We start from the raw sequence: 14771 nt of genomic DNA on the forward strand, positions 1-14771 counted from the left end.
TAAACTTAGTTCTTAATGTTCTTCAAGGCGTTCCATTTGAACCCCTTCATTCCATTGATATCAAGCTGTTATCTTGGAAAGTTCTGTTTTTGATGGCTATTTCCTCGGCTCGAAGAGTCTCTGAGTTATCTGCCTTACATTGTGATTCTCCTTATCTGATTTTTCATTCAGACAAGGTAGTCCTGCGTACTAAACCTGGGTTCTTACCTAAGGTAGTTACTAACAGGAATATCAATCAAGAGATTGTTGTTCCATCTCTGTGTCCTAACCCTTCTTCAAAGAAGAAACGACTTTTCTCCAACATAGGTGTGTCCGGTCCACGGCGTCATCCTTACTTGTGGGATATTCTCTTCCCCAACAGGAAATGGCAAAGAGCCCAGCAAAGCTGGTCACATGATCCCTCCTAGGCTCCGCCTACCCCAGTCATTCTCTTTGCCGTTGTACAGGCAACATCTCCACGGAGATGGCTTAGAGTTTTTTAGTGTTTAACTGTAGTTTTTATTATTCAATCAAGAGTTTGTTATTTTAAAATAGTGCTGGTATGTACTATTTACTCAGAAACAGAAAAGAAATGAAGATTTCTGTTTGTATGAGGAAAATGATTTTAGCACCGTAACTAAAATCCATGGCTGTTCCACACAGGACTGTTGAGAGCAATTAACTTCAGTTGGGGGAACAGTGTGCAGTCTCTTACTGCTTGAGGTATGACACATTCTAGCAAGACGATGTAATGCTGGAAGCTGTCATTTTCCCTATGGGATCCGGTAAGCCATGTTTATTAAGATAGTAAATAAGGGCTTCACAAGGGCTTATTAAGACTGTAGACTTTTTCTGGGCTAAATCGATTCATTATTAACACATATTTAGCCTTGAGGAATCATTTATTCTGGGTATTTTGATATGATTATATCGGCAGGCACTGTTTTTGACACCTTATTCTTTAGGGGCTTTCCCTAATCATAGTCAGAGCCTCATTTTCGCGCCGGTATGGCGCACTTGTTTTTGAGGACAGCATGGCATGCAGCTGCATGTGTGTGGAGCTCTGATACATAGAAAAGTCTTTCTGAAGGCATCATTTGGTATCGTATTCCCCTTTGGGCTTGGTTGGGTCTCAGCAAAGCAGATTCCAGGGACTGTAAAGGGGTTAAATATAAAAACGGCTCCGGTTCCGTTATTTTAAGGGTTAAAGCTTCCAAATTTGGTGTGCAATACTTTTAAGGCTTTAAGACACTGTGGTGAAATTTTGGTGAATTTTGAACAATTCCTTCATACTTTTTCGCAATTGCAGTAATAAAGTGTGTTTAGTTTAAAATTTAAAGTGACAGTAACGGTTTTATTTTAAAACGTTTTTTGTGCTTTGTTATCAAGTTTATGCCTGTTTAACATGTCTGAACTACCAGATAGATTGTGTTCTGACTGTGGGGAAACCAAGGTTCCTTCTCATTTAACTATATGTATTTTATGTCATAAAAAATTTTAGTAAAAATGATGCCCAAGATGATTCCTCAAGTGAGGGGAGTAAGCATGGTACTGCATCATCCCCTCCTTCGTCTACACCAGTCTTGCCCATACAGGAGGCCCCTAGTACATCTAGTGCGCCAATACTCCTTACTATGCAACATTTAACGGCTGTAATGGATAATTCTATCAAAAACATTTTAGCCAATATGCCCGCTTATCAGCGAAAGCGCGACTGCTCTGTTTTAGAAAATTCTGTAGAGCATGAGAACGCTGATGATATGGTTTCTGAAGGGCCCCTACACCAGTCTGAGGGGGCCAGGGAGGTTTTGTCTGAGGGAGAAATTTCAGATTCAGGAAACATTTCTCAACAAGCTGAACCTGATGTGATTACTTTTAAATTTAAGTTGGAACATCTCCGCGCTCTGCTTAAGGAGGTGTTATCCAATTTGGATGATTGTGATTATCTGGTCATTCCAGAACCACTATGTAAAATGGAAAAGTTCTTAGAGGCCCCGGGGCCCCCCGAAGCTTTTCCTATATCCAAGCGGGTGGCGTACATTGTTAGTAAAGAATGGGACAGGCCCGGTATACCTTTAGTACCTCCCCCCATATTTATAAAATTGTTTTCCTATAGTCGACCCCAGAAAGGACTGATGGCAGACAGTCCCCAAGGTCGAGGGGGCGGTTTCTACTCTACACAAGCGCGCCACTATACCCATAGAAGATAGTTGTGCTTTCCAAGATCCTATGGATAAAAAATTAGAAGGTCTGCTAAAGATGTTTGTTCAGCAAGGTTCCCTTCTACAACCAATTGCATGCATTGTCCCTGTCACTGCAGCCGCGTGTTTCTAGTTTGATGAGCTAGGAAAGGCGATTATTAGTAATTCTTCTTCTTATGAGGAGATTATGGACAGAATTCGTGCTCTTAATTGGCTAATTCTTTCACCCTAGACGCCACCTTGCAATTGGCTAGGTTAGCGGCGAAAAAATTCTGGGTTTGCTATTGTGGCGCAGAGCGCTTTGGTTAAAATCTTGGGCAGCGGATGCGTCTTCCAAGAACAAATTGCTTGACATTCCTTTCAAGGGGAAAACACTCTTTGGCCCTGACTTGAAAGAGATTATCTCTGATATCACTGGGGGCAAGGGCCACGCCCTTCCTCAGGATAGGTCTTTTCAAGACCAAAAATAAACCTAAGTTTCGTCCCTTTCGCAGAAACGGATCAGCCCCAAGGGCTACGTCCTCTAAGCAGGAAGGTAATACTTCTCAAGCCAATCCAGCCTGGAGACCTATGCAAGGCTGGAACAAAGGAAAGCAGGCCAGGAAACCTGCCACTGCTACCAAGACAGCATGAAATGCGGGCCCCCGATCCGGGACCGGATCTGGTGGGGGGCAGACTCTCTCTCTTCGCTCAGGCTGGGGCAAGAGATGTTCTGGATCCTTGGGCGCTAGAAATAGTCTCCCAAGGTTATTCTCTGGAGTTCAAGGGGCTTCCTCCAAGGGGGAGGTTCCACAGGTCTCAGTTGTCTTCAGACCACATAAGAAGACAGGCATTCTTACATTGGGTAGAAGACCTGCTAAAAATGGGAGTGATTCATCCTGTTCCATTAGGAGAACAAGGGATGGGGTTCTACTCCAATCTGTTCATAGTTCCCAAAAAAGAGGGAACGTTCAGACCAATCTTAGATCTCAAGATCTTGAACAAGTTTCTCAAGGTTCCATCGTTCAAGATGGAAACCATTCGAACACTTCTTCCTTCCATCCAGGAAGGTCAATTCATGACCAAGGTGGATTTCAAGGATGCGTATCTACATATTCCTATCCACAAGGAACATCATCGGTTCCTAAGGTTTGAATTCCTGGACAAGCATTTCCAGTTCGTGGCGTTTTCTTTCGGATTAGCCACTGCTCCTAGGATTTTCTCATAGGTACTAGGGTCCCTTCTGGCGGTGCTAAGACCAAGGGGCATTGCTGTAGTACCTTACTTGGACGACATTCTGATTCGAGCGTCGTCCCTTCCTCAAGTAAAGGCTCACACGGACATTGTCCTGGCCTTTCTCAGATCTCACGGATGGAAAGTGAACGTGGAAAAGAGTTCTCTATCTCCGTCAACGAGGGTTCCCTTCTTGGGAACTATAATAGACTCCTTAGAAATGAGGATTTTTCTGACAGAAGCCAGAAAAACAAAACTTCTAGACTCTTGTCGGATACTTCATTCCGTTCCTCTTCCTTCCATAGCGCAGTGCATGGAAGTGATAGGTTTGATGGTAGCGGCAATGGACATAGTTCCTTTTGTGCGCATTCATCTAAGACCATTACAACTGTTCATGCTCAGTCAGTGGAATGGGGACTATTCAGACTTGTCTCCGAAGATACAAGTAAATCAGAGGACCAGAGACTCATTCCGTTGGTGGCTGTCCCTGGACAACCTGTCACAAGGGATGACCTTCCGCAGACCAGAGTGGGTCATTGTCACGACCGACGCCAGTCTGATGGGCTGGGGCGCGGTCTGGGGATCCCTGAAAGCTCAGGGTCTTTGGTCTCGGGTAGAATCTCTTCTACCGATAAATATTCTGGAACTGAGAGCGATATTCAATGCTCTCAAAGCTTGGCCTCAGCTAGCGAGGGCCAAGTTCATACATCAACCATCAGGGGGGAACAAGGAGTTCCCTAGCGATGGAAGAAGTGACCAAAATCATTCTATGGGCGGAGTCTCACTCCTGCCACCTGTCTGCTATCCACATCCCAGGAGTGGAAAATTGGGAAGCGGATTTTCTGAGTCGTCAGACATTGCATCCGGGGGAGTGGGAACTCCATCCGGAAATCTTTGCCCAAGTCACTCAACCGTGGGGCATTCCAGACATGGATCTGATGGCCTCTCGTCAGAACTTCAGAGTTCCTTACTACGGGTACAGATCCAGGGATCCCAAGGCGGCTCTAGTGGATGCACTAGTAGCACCTTGGACCTTCAAACTAGCTTATGTGTTCCCGCCGTTTCCTCTCATCCCCAGGCTGGTAGCCAGGATCAATCAGGAGAGGGCGTCGGTGATTTTGATAGCTCCTGCGTGGCCACGCAGGACTTGGTATGCAGATCTGGTGAATATGTCATCGGCTCCACCATGGAAGCTACCTTTGAGACGAGACCTTCTTGTTCTAGGTCCGTTCGACCCTCTCCAGCTGACTGCTTGGAGATTGAACGCTTGATCTTATCAAAGCGAGGGTTCTCAGATTCTGTTATTAATACTCTTGTTCAGGCCTGAAAGCCTGTAACCAGAAAAATTACCACATAATTTGGTATATCTGTTGGTGTGAATCTGCAGGATTCCCTTGGGACAAGGTTAAGATTCCTAAGAGTCTATCCTTCCTTCGAGAAGGATTGGAAAAAGGATTATCTGCAAGTTCCTTGATGGGACAGATTTCTGCCTTGTCTGTGTTACTTCACAAAAAGCTGGCAGCTGTGCCAGATGTTCTAGCCTTTGTTCAGGCTCTGGTTAGAATCAAGCCTGTTTACAAAATTTTGACTCCTCCTTGGAGTCTCAACCTAGTTCTTTCAGTTCTTCAGGGGGTTCCGTTTGAACCCTTACATTCCGTTGATATTAAGTTATTATCTTGGAAAGTTTTGTTTTTGGTTGCAATTTCTTCTGCTAGAAGAGTTTCAGAATTATCTGCTCTGCAGTGTTCTTCTCCTTATCTGGTGTTCCATGCAGATAAGGTGGTTTTGCGTACTAAACCTGGTTTTCTTCCAAAAGTTGTTTCTAACAAAAACATTAACCAGGAGATAGTTGTGCCTTCTTTGTGTCCTAATCCAGTTTCAAAGAAGGAACGTTTGTTGCACAACTTGGATGTAGTTCGTGCTCTCAAATTTTACTTAGCAGCTACTAAGGATTTCAGACAAACTTTGTCTTTGTTTGTTGTTTATTCTGGTAAACGGAGAGGTCAAAAAGCAACTTCTACCTCTCTCTCCTTCTGGATTAAAAGCATTATCCGATTGGCTTATGAGACTGCCGGACGGCAGCCTCCTGAAAGAATCACAGCTCACTCCACTAGGGCTGTGGCTTCCACATGGGCCTTCAAGAACGAGGCTTCTGTTGATCAGATATGTAAGGCAGCGACTTGGTCTTCACTGCACACTTTTTCTAAATTTTACAAATTTGATACTTTTGCTTCTTCTGAGGCTATTTTTGGGAGAAAGGTTTTGCAAGCCGTGGTGCCTTCCATTTAGGTGACCTGATTTGCTCCCTCCCTTCATCCGTGTCCTAAAGCTTTGGTATTGGTTCCCACAAGTAAGGATGACGCCGTGGACCGGACACACCTATGTTGGAGAAAACAGAATTTATGTTTACCTGATAAATTACTTTCTCCAACGGTGTGTCCGGTCCACGGCCCGCCCTGGTTTTTTTAATCAGGTCTGATAATTTATTTTCTTTAACTACAGTCACCACGGTAACATATGGTTTCTCCTATGCAAATATTCCTCCTTAACGTCGGTCGAATGACTGGGGTAGGCGGAGCCTAGGAGGGATCATGTGACCAGCTTTGCTGGGCTCTTTGCCATTTCCTGTTGGGGAAGAGAATATCCCACAAGTAAGGATGACGCCGTGGACCGGACACACCGTTGGAGAAAGTAATTTATCAGGTAAACATAAATTCTGTTTTTCTTTTAATGCTTTATTTAATTAGCCCATATTTTTTTGAGTGCATAATGGCCCTTTAAATCCCAATGTTCGATCTTCTCTGACTTGGTGGTTGAATCACCATCGTCTAATTCAAGGGGCCTCTTTTGTTCGTCCAACCTGGACTGTAATCTCAACAGATGTGAGTCTTTCAGGTTGGGGAGCTGTATGGGGATCTCTGACAGCGCAGGGGGTTTGGGAATTTCAGGAGGCGAGATTACCAATCAACATTTTGGAACTCCGTGCGATTTTCAGAGTTCTTCAGTTCTGGCCTCTTCTGAAGAGGGAATCGTTTATTTGTTTTCAGACAGACAATGTCACAACCGTGGCGTATGTCAATCATCAAGGTGGGACTCACAGTCCTCAGGCTATGAAAGAAGTATCTCGGATACTTGTATGGGCGGAATCCAGTTCCTGTCTAATCTCTGCGGTTCATATTCCAGGTGTAGACAATTGGGAAGCGGATTATCTCAGTCGCCAGACGTTACATCCGGGCGAATGGTCTCTTCACCCAGAGGTATTTCTTCAGATTGTTCAAATGTGGGGACTTCCAGAAATAGATCTGATGGCCTCTCATCTAAACAAGAAACTTCCCAGGTATCTGTCCAGATCCAGGGATCCTCAGGCGGAAGCAGTGGACGCGTTGTTACTTCCTTGGAATTATCAACCTGCTTATATCTTTCCGCCTCTAGTTCTTCTTCCAAAAGGGATTTCCAAAATTCTAATGGAACCTTCGTTTGTATTGCTGGTGGCTCCAGCATGGCCTCACAGGTTTTGGTATGCGGATCTCGTTTGGATGGCAAGTTGCCAACCTTGGACACTTCCGTTAAGGCCAGACCTTCTATCTCAAGGCCCATTTTTCCATCAGGATCTCAAATCATTAAATTTGAAGGTATGGAGATTGAACGCTTGATTCTTAGTCATAGAGGTTTCTCTGACTCAGTGATTAATACTATGATACAGGCTCGTAAATCTGTGTCTAGAAAGATTTATTACCGAGTCTGGAAGACTTACATTTCTTGGTGTTCTTCTCATAAATTCTCTTGGCATTCTTTTAGATTTCCTAGAATTTTACAGTTTCTTCAGGATGGTTTGGATAAGGGTTTGTCTGCAAGCTCTTTGAAAGGTCAAATCTCTGCTCTTTTTGTTCTTTTTCACAGAAAGATTGCTAATCATCCTGATATTCATTGTTTTGTACAGGCTTTGGTTCGTATCATGCCTGTCATTAAGTCAATCTCTCCTCCTTGGAGTCAATTTGGTTCTGAGGGCTTTACAGGCTCCTCCGTTTGAACCTATGCATTCTCTGGATATTAAATTACTTTCTTGGAAAGTTTTGTTCCTTTTGGCCATCTCTTCTGCTAGAAGAGTTTCTAAGTTATCTGCTCTTTCTTGTGAATCTCCTTTTCTGATTTTTCATCGGGATAAGGCAGTGTTGCGGACTTCATTTAAATTTTTACCTAAGGTTGTGAATTCTAACAACATTAGTAGAGAAATTGTTGTCCCTTCATTATGTCCTAATCCTAAGAATTCTCTGGAGAGATCTTTACATTCTTTGGATGTAGTAAGAGCTTTGAAATATTTTGTTAAAGCTACTAAAGATTTCAGAAAGACTTCCAGTCTATTTGTTATCTTTTCTGGTTCCAGGAAAGGTCTGAAGGCTTCTGCCATTTCTTTGGCATCTTGGTTAAAATCTTTGATTCATCATGCTTATGTAGAGTTGGGTAAGTCCCCGCCTCAAAGGATTACAGCTCATTCTACTAGGTCAGTTTCTACTTCCTGGGCTTTTAGGAATGAAGCTTCTGTTGATCAAATTTGCAAAGCAGCAACTTGGTCTTCTTTGCATACTTTTACTAAATTCTACCATTTTTATGTTTTCTCTTCTTCAGAAGCAGTATTTGGTAGAAAAGTACTTCAGGCAGCTGTTTCAGTTTGATTCTGCTGCTTATTTCATTTTTTTGATTTGGGTAGTGGATTAATTTTTCAGCGGAATTGGCTGTCTTTATTTTATCCCTCCCTCTCTAGTGACTCTTGCGTGGAAGTTCCACATCTTGGGTATCTGCTATCCCATACGTCACTAGCTCATGGACTCTTGCTAATTACATGAAAGAAAACATAATTTATGTAAGAACTTACCTGATAAATTCATTTCTTTCATATTAGCAAGAGTCCATGAGGCCCACCCTTTTTCTGTGGTGGTTATGATTTTTTTGTATAAAGCACAATTATTCCAATTCCTTATTTTTTGATGCTTTCGCTCCTTTCTTATCACCCCACTTCTTGGCTATTCGTTAAACTCAATTGTGGGTGTGGTGAGGGGTGTATTTATAGGCATTTTGAGGTTTGGGAAACTTTGCCCCTCCTGGTAGGAATGTATATCCCATACGTCACTAGCTCATGGACTCTTGCTAATATGAAAGAAATGAATTTTTATCAGGTAAGTTCTTACATAAATTATGTTATATACCTGTGTGTGTGTGTGTGTGTGTGTATGTATATATGTGTGTAATATATATATATATATATATATATATATATATATATATATATATATATATATATATATATATAAAATTTTATTTTTTGTCTGTAAACCACTATCATGCGTTTAAAATGTTTTCAGATGTTTTTTCTTGATCCACAAATAATTTAATATTTATGGCTTAAATTTATAGATCTTGAGGAATTCTTGGTTTAAGCAGTATGATCCTGATATTCATTTTTTTTAATTTTGCTATTATCGATGGCTGGTTTATTCAACCCTGTTGTATTGTTTGTTGGCATTCTACAGTGCAGTTCTTTAGTCATGATTTTTATTGTATTCCGTTGCTGTATTTTCTTTCATTTTTATTTTTAAATAAAAATTTTTATTATTTTTTATTATATTTTTTAAATTACAATTTATTTGTTGTTATCCTTAGATCCTTCCTGAGGACATGGATCCAGTCTATTTATATTTTGACAGCATGATGACCTGTGCTCGAGTAAGGGTCTACACACGTAAACCTCCAGAAGTCCAGTTAAATGAGAATGAGGAATGCACTTGTGACTCCTCTGACCTCTGTTCCAAAGTAAGGCATGTTTCCCACTATGTAAATACTGTTTTTTGGTGCTCGTGTTGTTTTTTACTTTTTTTTTTCTCTTCTACGTGTGGCTTGTTTTTTTCTTGATCTTATTTAATTGTCACATGTGAAATAGTTTAGAATACATTTTCCTAAAACCCTTATAAAGATTATTCTACCATACAATCAGATTATTTTGGAATTACAGCAGACAACTGTTTTTGTTCTAGAGATTAAAACAGATTACCACATGGCTTTAAAAATTCTGAAAATTAGTGTGCCATGTCTGATAATTTCTTTTGCAAGATGTACCGAGTCCACGGATTCATCCTAACTTGTGGGATATTGTCCTTCCTGACAGGAAGTAGCAAAGAGAGCACCACAGCAGAGCTGTCTAAATAGCTCCCCCCTTAACTCCACCCCCCAGTCATTCTCTTTGCTGGCTCTAAGCAGGAAGGGTAAAGAAAAGAGGTGTTAAACAGTTAGTTTTATTTTATCTTCAATCAAGTGTTTGTTATTTTTAAATGGTACCGGTGTTGTACTATTTACTCTCAGGCAGGACATAGATGAAGATTTCTGCCTGGAGGATGATGATCTTAGCATTTGTAACTAAGGTCCACTGCTGTTCCCACATGAGCTGAGGAGTACAGGAATACTTCAGTGTGAGGAACGGTTTCTTGCTATACAGCAATGAGGTATGTTCAGTAATTTTTTCTGCAGAGACTGTGTTAACTCAGAAAGGCTGACAGTGTCCCCATTAGGGGAAGGGTAAGCAGTAATCCTAGTGTTATCAGAGGTTTTTACTAGCTTGCATAAAGGGTTAATTTTTTGTGGGCACTCAGTTTATGTGAATTTGGGACAAACGTTTTTGTGTCTGGGAGTAACGTTTTCTGTTTTATGGGACATTTGCTTGAGGGTTCTTTGGGGTTGTTTATAACCCACATGGCTTTCAGGCAGGGTTTGTTAGTTTTGTGTAGGCCCCAGTAACATCCAGTGAGGTGGGCGGGGCCTATTTACAAGCATTTACAAGCAGCAAGCAACATTTGCTTGTGGGTTCTTTGGGGTTGTTTATAACCCACATGGCTTTCAGGCAGGGTTTGTTAGTTTTGTGTAGGCCCCAGCAACATCGAGTGAGGTGGGCAGGGCCTAGCATTTACAAGCAACAAGCAACTTCTCCTGAGGTCCTGATAGTCTTCTGAGGGACTAATTGAAGCTTTAAACCCCATATTATCATTTCCTAAGGGCAGGTAGGGCCACAGCAGAGGGTGCTTTAGGGGTTTTTAACCGGTTTTAGACAATTATCAATCCTTTTTTTTCATTTGGGAGTCTATTGTTTTTTTACTTGTGGTGCAATCCTTCTAAAGCTTAGTGGGTACACTGTTAAAATTTTTGAATTTTTGAAGCAATTTTAACCTGTTTTGCAGTTTGTGTATGCCTTTTTTTCTCTTAAAGGTACAGTACCGTTTTTGCAAATTGTGTTTTTTTCATAAAGTGTTTTCCAAGCTTGCTTGCTTCATTACTAGCCTGTTAAACATGTCTGACACTGAGGAAACTCATTGTTCAATTTGTTTAGAAGCCATTGTGGAACCCCCTCGAATGTGTCCCAATTGTACTGATATGTCTATAAATTGCAAACAGCATATTTTGACTTATAAGAATTTGGCATTAAATGATTCTCAGACAGAAGGAAATCAGGTTTCGCCATCTAGTTCTCCCCAAGTGTCACAATCAGTTACGCCCGCACAAGCGACGCCAAGTACTTCTAGTGCGTCTAATTCTTTCACCTTGCAAGATATGGCTTCAGTTATAAATACTACCCTCACAGAGGTTTTATCTAAACTGCCAGGGTTGCAAGGGAAGCGCAGTAGCTCTGGGTTAAGAAAAAATGCTGAGCCTTCTGACGCTTTAGTAGCCGTATCCGATATTCCCTCACAATGTTCTGAGGTAGGGATGAGGGATTTGCTGTCTGAGGGAGAGATTTCTGATTCAGGAAAGATGTTCCCTCAGACAGATTCAGATATGACGGCATTTAAATTTAAGCTAGAGCACCTCCGTTTATTGCTCAGGGAGGTTTTAGCCCTATTGTCGTTCCAGAGAAATTGTGTAAAATGGACAAATACTTAGAGGTTCCTGTTAACACTCATGTTTTCCGGTCCCTAAGAGGATTTCGGACATTGTTACTAAGGAGTGGGATAGACCAGGTATTCCGTTCGTTCCCCCTCCTGTTTTTAAGAAAATGGTCCCCATTTCTGACACCATAAAGGACTCATGGCAGACGGTCCCTAAGGTGGAGGGAGCTATTTCTACTCTGGCTAAGCGTACAACTATACCTATTGAAGACGGTTGTGCTTTCATTGATCCTATGGATAAAAAGTTAGAGGGTCTCCTAAAGAAATTTTTTGTTAATCAGGGTTTTCTTCTTCAACCTATAGCGTGCTTTGTTCCCGTAACCACTGCAGCTGCTTTTTGGTTTGAGGCTCTAGAAGAGGCTCTTCAGATGGAGACCCCACTAGATGATATTTTGGACAGAATTAAGGCCCTTAAGTTGGCTAATTCTTTTATTACAGACGCCGCTTTTCATCTTGCTAAGTTAGCAGCAAAGAATTCAGGTTTTGCCATTTTAGCGCGAAGAGCGTTATGGCTTAAGTCCTGGTCAGCTGATGTGTCATCTAAATCTAAGCTTTTGACCATCCCTTTCAAAGGTAAGACCCTATTCGGGCCTGCCCTGAAAGAGATCATTTCAGACATCACTGGAGGGAAGGGTCATGCCCTCCCTCAATATAAGTCAAATAAGACAAGGACCAAACAAAATAATTTTCGTTCCTTTCGAAACTTTAAGGGTGGTCCCCCTTCCTCTTCCCCTGCAAAGCAAGAGGGGAACTTTGCTCAATTCAAGCCAACCTGGAGACCTAACCAGGCTTGGAACAAGGGTAAACAGGCCAAAAAGCCTGCTGCTGCCACCAAGACAGCATGAAGGGGTAGCCCCCGATCCGGGACAGGATCAAGTAGGGGGCAGACTTTCTCTCTTTGCTCAGGCCTGGACAAGAGATGTTCAGGACTCCTGGGCCGTAGAAATTGTAACCCAGGGGTATCTCCTAGATTTCAAAGATTCTCCTCCAAGGGGGAGATTCCATCTTTCTCAATTGTCTGTAAACCAGAAAAAAAAGAGAGGCGTTCTTACGCTGTGTAGAAGACCTTTTTACCATGTGAGGGATCTGCCCAGTTCCGAAAACAGAACAGGGGCAAGGTTTCTACTCCAATCTGCTTGTGGTTCCCAAAAAAGAGGGAACCTTCAGACGAATTCTAGATCTCAAGATCCTAAACCAATTCCTAAGAGTTCCATCCTTCAAGATGGAGACCATTCAGACTATTTTACCAATGATCCAGGAGGGTCAATATATGACTACTGTGGATCTAAAGGATGCGTATCTACACATTCCTATCCACAAAGATCATCACCAGTTCCTCAGGTTTGCCTTTCTGGACAGGCATTACCAGTTTGTGGCTCTTCCCTTCAGGTTGGCCACAGCACCAAGAATCTTAACAAAGGTGCTAGGGTCCCTTCTGGCGGTCCTAAGGCCGAGGGGCATAGCAGTGGCGCCTTATCTAGACGACATCTTAATTCAAGCGTCGACTTTCCAACTTGCCAAGTCTCACACGGACTTAGTGTTGGCCTTTCTAAGATCTCATGGGTGGAAGGTGAATGTGAAAAAGAGTTCTCTTATTCCTCTCACAAGAGTTCCATTCCTGGGAACTCTGATAGATTCGGTGGACATGAAAATATTTCTGACGGAGGTCAGGAAATCAAAGATTTTAACCACCTGCTGAGCTCTTCATTCCATTCCTCGGCCGTCAGTGGCTCAGTGTATGGAGGTAATCGGACTAATGGTAGCGGCAATGGACATAGTTCCTTTTGCTCGCTTGCATCTCAGACCACTGCAACTATTCATGCTCAAACAGTGGAATGGGGATTATGCAGATTTATCTCCTCGGATAAATCTGGATCAAGAGACCAGAGACTCTCTTCTTTGGTGGTTGTCACAGGATCCCCTGTCCAGGGGAATGTGTTTCCACAGGCCAGCGTGGGTTATTGTGACGACGGACGCCAGACTACTGGGCTGGGGTGCAGTCCGGAATTCCGTGAAAGCACAGGGTTTGGTATTTACTCGGGAGGAGGCCCTCCTACCGATAAATATTCTGGAATTAAGAGCAATATTCAATGCTCTTCAGGCGTGGCCTCAGCTGGCTGCGGCCGGATTCATTAGGTTTCAGTCGGACAACATCACAACTGTAGCTTATATCAATCATGAGGGGGGATCAATGAGTTCCTTGGTGATGATAGAAGTTTCCAGGATATTCCGATGGGCAGAGGCTACCTCTTGCCATCTATCAGCGATCTATATCCCAGGGGTGGAGAACTGGGAGGCAGATTTTTCATCCGTTGGAGTGGGAGCTCCATCCGGAGGTGTTTGCTCAACTGGTTCAGCTATGGGGCACACCAGAATTGGATCTGATGGCGTCTCGTCAGAACGCCAAACTTCCTCGTTACGGATCCAGGTCAAGGGATCCTCAGGCAGTACTGATAGATGCTCTAGCAGTACCCTGGTCGTTCAACCTGGCTTATGTGTTTCCACCATTCCCTCTCCTTCCGCATCGGATTGCCAGAATCAAACAGGAGAGAGCTTCAGTGATTTTGATAGCGCCTGCGTGGCCACGCAGGACTTGGTATGCAGACCTGGTGGATATGTCATTTCTGCCACCATGGACTCTGCCACTGAGACGGGACCTTTTGGTTCAAGGTCTATTCAAGCATCCAAATCTAATTTCTCTGCAACTGACTGCTTGGAGATTAAACGCTTGATTTTATCAAAGCGGGGTTTCTCTGAGTCGGTCATAGATACCTTGATTCAGGCTCGAAAGCCTGTCACCAGGAAGATCTATCATAAGATATGGCGTAAATATCTTTTTTGGTGCGAATCCAAAGGCTACTCATGGAGTAAGATCAGGACTCCTATGATTTTGTCTTTTCTCCAAGAAGGATTGGAGAAAGGATTGTCCGCTAGTTCCTTAAAGGGACAGATATCTGCTTTGTCTATTCTGTTGCACAAGCGTCTGGCAGATGTCCCAGACGTTTGGGTTTTTTGTCAGGCTTTAGTTAGAATTAAGCCTGTGTTTAAACCTGTTGCTCTGCCATGGAGTCTCAATTTAGTTCTTAAAGTTCTTCAGGGGGTTCCGTTTGAACCCATGCATTCCATAGATATTAAGCTTCTATCTTGGAAAGTTCTGTTTCTACTTGCTATCTCTTTAGCTCGAAGAGTTTCTGAACTATCTGCATTACAATGTGACTCGCCTTATCTTGTTTTCCATGCTGATAAGGTGGTTTTGCGTACCAAACCTGGGTTCCTCCCTAAGGTTGATTCTAACAGGAATATCAATCAGGAAATTGTTGTTCCTTCTCTGTGTCCTAATCCTTCTTCTAAGAAGGAACGTCTGTTGCACAACTTGGACGTGGTTCGTGCCTTGAAGTTTTATTTGCAGGCAACCAAAGATTTTCGCCAATCATCTTCTTTGTTGTCTATG

The 14771-nt window shown here is 42.7% G+C and overlaps 1 protein-coding gene across 1 annotated transcript in view; it reads left to right on the plus strand.

The window, feature by feature from the left end:
- The window catches only part of MGA (MAX dimerization protein MGA), a 1137718-nt gene that overhangs the window by 364387 nt on the left and 758560 nt on the right, over positions 1–14771 (plus strand). Inside the window, exon 11 of the mRNA XM_053697822.1 lies at positions 9051–9200. Coding sequence (XP_053553797.1) covers positions 9051–9200 — 150 coding nt within the window. The remainder of the gene's footprint in view (positions 1–9050; positions 9201–14771) is intronic.

This window comes from Bombina bombina, chromosome 1 (genome assembly GCF_027579735.1).
Source record: "Bombina bombina isolate aBomBom1 chromosome 1, aBomBom1.pri, whole genome shotgun sequence".
In the NCBI taxonomy this organism is placed as follows: domain Eukaryota; kingdom Metazoa; phylum Chordata; class Amphibia; order Anura; family Bombinatoridae; genus Bombina; species Bombina bombina.